Source organism: Brachionichthys hirsutus, chromosome 23 (assembly GCF_040956055.1).
Source record: "Brachionichthys hirsutus isolate HB-005 chromosome 23, CSIRO-AGI_Bhir_v1, whole genome shotgun sequence".
Taxonomy (NCBI): domain Eukaryota; kingdom Metazoa; phylum Chordata; class Actinopteri; order Lophiiformes; family Brachionichthyidae; genus Brachionichthys; species Brachionichthys hirsutus.
Genome location: NC_090919.1, coordinates 350796 through 358295, shown reverse-complemented (window position 1 = coordinate 358295; position 7500 = coordinate 350796). Strand labels below are relative to the sequence as shown.

At 55.1% G+C, this 7500-nt stretch overlaps 2 protein-coding genes across 2 annotated transcripts in view; both read right to left on the bottom strand.

The window, feature by feature from the left end:
- The window catches only part of LOC137911480 (serine/threonine-protein kinase DCLK2-like), a 6059-nt gene extending 1211 nt beyond the window's left edge, over window positions 1-4848 (bottom strand). Inside the window, exons 1-12 of the mRNA XM_068755853.1 lie at window positions 4331-4848; window positions 3351-3673; window positions 2967-3093; window positions 2483-2593; window positions 2303-2409; window positions 2159-2213; window positions 1976-2081; window positions 1684-1741; window positions 1106-1225; window positions 881-1027; window positions 288-421; window positions 136-213 (exon numbers count right to left, since the gene is read on the bottom strand). Coding sequence (XP_068611954.1) covers window positions 136-213; window positions 288-421; window positions 881-1027; window positions 1106-1225; window positions 1684-1741; window positions 1976-2081; window positions 2159-2213; window positions 2303-2409; window positions 2483-2593; window positions 2967-3093; window positions 3351-3673; window positions 4331-4766 — 1802 coding nt within the window. The 5' untranslated portion in view covers window positions 4767-4848. The remainder of the gene's footprint in view (window positions 1-135; window positions 214-287; window positions 422-880; window positions 1028-1105; window positions 1226-1683; window positions 1742-1975; window positions 2082-2158; window positions 2214-2302; window positions 2410-2482; window positions 2594-2966; window positions 3094-3350; window positions 3674-4330) is intronic.
- Window positions 4849-6467: 1619 nt separating this feature from the next.
- LOC137911666 (endothelin receptor type B-like) overlaps window positions 6468-7500 on the bottom strand; it is a 3735-nt gene continuing 2702 nt past the window's right edge. Inside the window, exons 4-7 of the mRNA XM_068756046.1 lie at window positions 7239-7391; window positions 7049-7170; window positions 6810-6918; window positions 6468-6566 (exon numbers count right to left, since the gene is read on the bottom strand). Coding sequence (XP_068612147.1) covers window positions 6468-6566; window positions 6810-6918; window positions 7049-7170; window positions 7239-7391 — 483 coding nt within the window. The remainder of the gene's footprint in view (window positions 6567-6809; window positions 6919-7048; window positions 7171-7238; window positions 7392-7500) is intronic.

The following is a 7500-nucleotide window of genomic DNA, read 5'->3' as shown; positions in this document are numbered from 1 at the left end:
TCAGAGCCCCAAAGTAGACTCCACCCACAGGATGACATCATCCAACGGTTATAGGTCCAGTGGGGGCCCTGACCCCTGGGTGTCCGGGGGGGGCACCTGACTAGAAGACAAACTGGCATGTTACGGGTCACCGACCTTCTGAATGGAGGGAATCCGCACAGCAGGATGAAGGCGATGACCCCGGCGGCCCAGATGTCCACCTTCAGGCCGTACCTGCACACAAACACACACCTGTCACGCCCTGCCCCGCCCCGTTTAGGGCTCTCCTCCGGCTCCCGCGCCCTCACCCGGTCTCAGCGATGATCTCCGGGGCGACGTACGTGGGCGTGCCACACACGGTGTACAGCGGTTTATCCACCACCGTCGCCAAGCCGAAGTCACCCAGCTTCAGCGATTTAGTGCCGTCCGGATACTCGCACACCTGAAGGACACGGAACGCACGGCTAATGCTGAGGCAGCGAGTTAGCATGCGCCGCGCTAGCACCGCTAAACGCTGCTCAGCACACAGTAAAGGTGCAGCAAGCAAGTAAATAGTACACAGTTCATGTACAACTGGTTTCAGACGTCCTGAAAACATCACAGGATGTTTAGCTCAAAGGTAGCATGATGCTAGGTAAGCTCAGACGGAGGCTAATGCTCGTGAAAAATATATTTTATAGAGGGGCAAACCAGTTAGCTTAGCTAAACAACTAGCCTTGTGCAGCTCTAAAACTTGCTAATTAGCATGTTATTGTTTACGAACTGAAGGGGAAATGTGTTACTTTTACAGAGACATTATATGTTGTTGTTTTTAAAGCCTTGCTTTCTATCCAGCTAGCTAACGCTTGTGCCTTGCCGCTGCGGTGCTCTCTTTGTGTGTACTTGTACATCCTTTGTGTACCAGCAGGTTCTCTGGCTTGATGTCGCGGTGGACGATGTTCATCCGGTGCAGGTACTTGATGGCCCCCGCCAGGTTGAACACCATGGCGCTCGCGTCGTGCTCGCTGTACTTGGTGGAGGAGGTGATGGCGTCAAAAAGGTCTCCGCCCTGAAGGGAGCAGCACGGAAATAGAAAGAGGACGAAGACGGAGAGGCCAGGAAGGAAGGAAGGAAGAGGAGGACGCACCTTGACCAGCTCCATGACCAGGAACAGCTGACTGGGCGTCTCGTCAACCTCCATTAACTGGATGATGCTGGGATGGCGAACGCGACGCAGCACCGCCACTTCGTTTTCTATCAGGTGTTCCTGTTCACACACACGTGGAGCTGCTCAGGTCTGCACGAGGACTGTCGCGTGGACCCGGACCATTTCACCGCGTGGACCCGGACCGTTTCACCGCGTGGACCCGGACCGATTCACCGCGTGGACCCGGACCGTTTCACCGCGTGGACCCGGACCGATTCACCGCGTGGACCCGGACCGTTTCACCGCGTGGACCCGGACCGTTTCACCGCGTGGACCCGGACCGATTCACCGCGTGGACCCGGACCGTTTCACCGCGTGGACCCGGACCGTTTCACCGCGTGGACCCGGACCGTTTCACCGCGTGGACCCGGACCGATTCACCGCGTGGACCCGGACCGTTTCACCGCGTGGACCCGGACCGTTTCACCGCGTGGACCCGGACCGATTCACCGCGTGGACCCGGACTGTTTCACCGCGTGGACCCGGACCGTTTCACCGCGTGGACCCGGACTGATTACCTTCCCACAGCAGCGAGCTTTGTCGATGATCTTCAGAGCGAACTCGTGTCCCGTCAGCCTGTCAATCAAACACATAGATCGGACTTAAATGTAAAATAATTTCAATCAACTGAGGTGGAAAACATGAACAAGCCTTTATTTCACACGGATAACTTAAAATATTTATATAAAAAATAAAATAAATTCCTAATTGGTGAAAACAAACAGATGAAGCCAGAATATCGTTTTATTCCTATTAATTACAGACTTTGCTGCATGTTCTTACTTCATCTGTTTGGCCCCGCCCCCTTACCTCTCCACGCATTCCTTCACGACTGCGAAGTTTCCGTCTCCGATCACTTTTCCGACCCGGTACTTGTCATTGATGATGGACGAGGACACTGATTGATTCCCGTTCACTGTGGAGAAGAGTTCTCTTTCAAAACGACTGCGTTGGTTTAAAATCACCTTCAGATCAGAAGAGGAGAGGCCACACCTTCATCAGTGATGTCATCGGGCTGCTCGGCGTCTCCGTTTACGTCCGGCGCCGTCTGGACACAAAACCAGATTCATCCCTTTTGTATGTGAACAGAATCGATGGATTGGCTGAAACCGTGCTAACTTTCGGCTACATGCTAACTGAGTCCGAACCAATCACCTTGAGGCTGCGCCGCGTGCCGGGACTGTTGGGGGAGGGGCTACACCTGGTGGACTTTGCAGCTGACTGCGGTCCTGAAGGCTCATTGGCTGGACACAACAGAGAAATGAGCCGTCTGATTGGTCAGGATGACCCAGTGTCCAACCTGGGGGGTGTTCTCACCTGGGCCAGGAGACTTTGTCCTGGACGGGACTTTAGGGGACATCTTGGAGGACAAGCTGTTGGGGGTCTTAGGTTTAGGAGGGGCGGTCGATCGAGCCTTGAGTCTGCACTCTAGAGAGAGAGAGAGAGAGAGAGAGAGAGACACTGTGGGGTAATTACAGGACCCATCACCATTAAAAGCCCCCATGCCCCTGTGTGTGTGTGTGTGTGTGTGTGTGTGTGTGTGTATGTGTGTGTGTCTGTGTGTGTGTGTGTGTGTGTGTGTGTATGTGTGTGTGTCTGTGTGTGTGTGTGTCTGTCTGTGTGTGTGTATGTGTGTGTGTGTATGTGTGTGTCTGTGTCTCTGTGTGTGTGTGTCTGTGTGTGTGTCTCTGTGTGTCTGTCTGTGTGTGTGTCTGTGTGTGTCTGTGTCTGTGTCTCTGTGTGTGTGTGTCTGTGTGTGTGTCTCTGTGTGTGTGTGTGTGTGTGTCTGTGTGTGTCTCACCGCTAACAAACACTGCTGTCTTGCTGCTGTGTGTTAGCACGAAGTCGTCCTGAGCGTAGCGGAACTTCTCCGACCCACAGGCCATGAACACATCATCATCACCAAAGAAGTCCTGCAGACAGGTAAGCTGCACGCACACACACGCACAGACACACACACACACACGCACACACTCGGTGATGACAGCTGGTCAGGCTGTGATCAGTCGGAGGATTATAATCCGACCGTTCGTCCCGGCGTCCCGGACGCTGCGAGGCGTCCTCCTCCCTCCTCCCACCGCGTGTGAGCACAAAGGAGGGGGTTATTGCTGGATGGCAGGTTGCCACGGCGACCAGCGGCCCTTTGTCTGTGCGTGTGTGCCGTGCAGAAGGCGGGGCATGTCACCTGCTTCCCGTCCAGCGTGTAGAGCCGCTTCACCGTCCCCGAGTCCAGCTTGATGGCCTCGGTGATGTCGGCCAGAACCTGCTGGAAGGAGTGGGCGGTCTTCTTGTTCAGCAGGATCCTCACCGCCTTGCGGGGCTTCACGCCGCTGCGGATCACCGTCACCAGCTTGGGTTTGATGAAGTCTTTGCTCTCCCTGGAGGCGGACGCCGTGGCGGGCCGACCCGAGCCGGGCCCGGCGGCGCCCGGCTTCCAGCTCGGGATGGGGATCTTGGTGTAGTCGACCTTCCTGTACGGCTCGTTGGAGGCGCAGACGTAGCACTCGCCTGAGCCGGTGGTGCGTTCAGGGACACAAGCGGAAGCAGTTAACATCGGAGCGCTTTGGTCCAGAGACGCCGCCGTCCTCTAGAATGTCTCCGGGGGAGGAGCTTCCTGTCGCTAATGCTCATTAGCAGACATCACAAACAGTCATCAATACCGATGCAAAGTGATGGGGGGGGGGGGGGGGGAGGTCATTAAATCATGAAGCGTTTGCTAAAACTGAAGAGGTCGAGGATGACTGGACTTTCATCTTGTCCCCTGAGGGGTCGCCACAGCAACACGACCTTCCCCACTTCAAAGGTGCACCTCTATTGGAGTTTGACATTTTAGCTGTTAGATGTCGGCATGCCAACATGAGTTAGCTAGTTAGCTTAGCTTAGCCTACATGGCTGCCATGCTAGTGCTGGAATGCTTCCTACCTTCCACCAGTTTGTCCATGCTGGTGAGTTAGCTTAGCTTAGCCTACATGGCTGCCATGCTAGTGCTGGAATGCTTCCTACCTTCCACCAGTTCGTCCATGCTGGTGAGTTAGCTTAGCTTAGCCTACATGGCTGCCATGCTAGTCTTGGGATGCTTCCTACCTTCCACCAGTTCGTCCATGCTGGTGAGTTAGCTTAGCTTAGCCCACATGGCTGCCATGCTAGTGCTGGAATGCTTCCTACCTTCCACCAGTTCGTCCATGCTGGTGATCTTCTTGCTGCCGTCCGTCGTGTAGATGGTTCGCACCCCCTGGGGTAAATGCAGGTTGTCGGACAGCGAGCGCGTTAGCTCCATCAGCAGGGCGTCGTAGGAGCGGAGCCGGTCGCTGGACACGGCGTACACCAGACCCCTGAAGTACCGGTCCCCGTTGCGGTAGAAACGGACCTTTTTGGCCTTCTTCTCCGAGGTGAGGGCCTGAAGAGTTCTGGTCCGGTAGTAGCTGCAGTTGGTGCTGTGGGCGGGGCTAGGGACCAGGCTGCTGGCCCTGGAGCTGGGCCCGGACCCCCCGCCACCAGCACTGGAAGTGGACTCGTCTCTCTTGGTGCGGGCGGAGCGTCCCCGGCGGACTTTGTCTCGTTCATCGAAATGCTCCAGCTCCAGGGTCTTGCTCAAAGACATGGTGTCGGTTTGAATCCGGGTGACGCTTCTGTTCGCAGGACGTTTTATGGTCCCGTTTGGGGTCCGGTAGAACCAGGGACCGATTTGTGGACACAGAACTCTAGTCTTATCCCCTTAATATCTCAGTGTCCTGCTGGGATCCTGCTGACCCGTCTGACCCGAGGTCTGGTTCCAGCTGCAGAACAAGAACCCCGACGATCAATGATTTAAATGATGTGATGGTCCAGATTCCTGCATGTCCCGCTGCAGATGGACTCGGTCCTTCCTAAAAGCTTCTCCCTCTGAGGTGCCGACTCTTCAGTCCCAGAACCACAGGTCTCCGGATCGGAGCCCACCCCAGACCCGCTCGTTGGTTGGGTGGGTTCTGTCCCAGAGACATCAGCGTCCCTCCATCCCTGGAAGAGAGGAGACAGGTGGAGGACGGATGCAAAAAGGATTGGGGGGCCGAGGAGCGATCGATGATCAGTGATCAGTGATCAATATAGAATATAGATGTTAGAAGACACGGGCCCAGATCCGGTCTCACGACCAGAACCAGGTTCGGCTCCGTCCGTCCTGGTGATGCAGCCTCATTTGGAACACGCACTCACGCACGCGCGCGCGCACACGGCGGTGCCTTTAGTTCCCATCATGTGGCGCCTGGATCTAAATCAGCTGATCGTGAGCTGGACCGGACCGGACCAGAACCTGAACGCCGTTCACAGACACGGAGACACCTACCGATGGTCGGGGGGGGGGCTGGTCCGGTCCGGTCCGGTCCGGGCCGGTGCTGATCCGGGTCCAGAGACGCAGCGGCGGCAGCTTGAAGTCAGACGGCGGAGAGCAGCATGGCCGCTGCAGCAGAGACTGGGACCGGCTCAGCGCCCCCCCCCGCGACGCGTCGGTCTTTGTTTGGCTCTGAACGCAGCGGAGAAACGGGGGCGGAGCTACGGAAGCCGTTCACTGCCAAAGACAAACATGTTTACTCGCAATAAACAAACAAGAAACGAAGAAGGTGCTGATCAATAACCAATCAGGGGGGATGATCAATAACCCGAAGAGATGTTCGATGACGCGCCAGGGGGCGTGTCCGGGCTGCAGCTCAGTGCACACTGTGGTGACGTCATCACTACGACGGATGGAACCTCACCTTATTGGTCGACCCTGTCGCCTGCTGATCCGTCTGGGGTCATGTGATCAGTTATTAATAGAAATATGAGGAGTTCAGGTACCGAGGGGTGACATATATTCATATACTCTTAATTAAAATACTCTTTAATGTAACATTTAAAGTATTTAATGAAAACCTCCAAATAACCCGAAAACAAAGAAACACGATGAATAAATAAATACAAATATCAGATGAGATTAAATATCAGTTTAATAAATTAAAAATACAACAGGTGGATGGTTTATATTTGTGACGTCATCCTGAACCACCAGTAGAGGGCAGCAGTACGCCGCTGTAGCATCGAGGCGAGCTTACCCATAGGAGAAGCATACTGCAGTACTTCCTGTAACCAGTACACAGTTCTTGTACTCCTGGTAAAGACTAAAACACTTTTAGCTAATAATTAGCATGTTGCTAAATTCAGAGAAAGAAGCTGCGTTGAGGCTAACGCTAATAAAAGGAGGACAAGAAAATAAGTGTCCACATGTCCTCGGTTAAGATCTGTCCATCCAGCAGCGAGACGGAACTCTCTTTCTCTCTCTCTCTCTCTCTCAGTTCTCAGTGTGTTTGTAGTGCTGACTCGCCCCGTGGTGCAGCGGCATCATGCTGTTGGAGAGAGAGCCAGAATAACACCAGCAGCACAGACAGGACTGGAGAGGGGGGGGGGGGGGGGGCAGGGGGAGGACAGGCGGGGGGGGCGCGGGTTAAAGGGGGACTCCAGCATATCATGTCATCATGTGTGCGTAACTGGGGGGGGGGGTCCCATGATGCTGCCTAAACCATCGCCCCCGACAACCTGCGGCTACATAATCAGCTGTATCTCTGACCCTGTGACATCACCGTGACATCACCGTGACATCACCGTGACATCACAGTGACATCACCGTTTTTACCTTGAAGCAGTTTCTGAACCTCTTGGAGACGAAGTAGAGTATTATGGGATTGATGCAGGAGTTGATGGTTGCCATGTTGATGCTGAAGTAGTCGAGGACCAACAGGAAGCTGCAGGACGAACAGGAAGTGGGAAACAAACGGCGAAAGTCGTTTCTGCCGAAGGCCGGGAGGCACAAACCAAACGCAGAAACCACAGAAGAAGAGCTGTGGATCAAAGGCACCTACTTCAGGAGGTCGCCAGCGCTGCGCGTCATGTGACCTGTAGATGGTCTTCTTCAGCAGGCGACTCATATGGAGCGGAAACCAGCACAGAGCGAAGATGGACACCAGAGAGAACACGGCTTTGGCCACTTCCCTGCGCTGAGGAGAGGAAGTTAGCCCCGCCCACAGCGCGGTATTAACCCGCCCTGTCCTCGCGGCGCCGCTACCTGTCTGAGGTGTTCGCCCAGCGTGATCCTCAGACTTCCCTTCTGGTGTCGCAGCATCTCGCGCGTCATCAGGCCGTAGAAGACGACGGAACACGCCAGGGGAACGCAGAAGTAGAAGCCGAACAGCCACCAGTCCTTCACGTCCCGGTAGAACTGGAACACGGGGGGGAGGAGCCACCGGTCAGACGCTAGCGCCCCCCGCTAGCAGCAGCATGCAAACCAATGCTACGTCTTCGTTAGCTTAGCTTCTGTGATTCGGGGG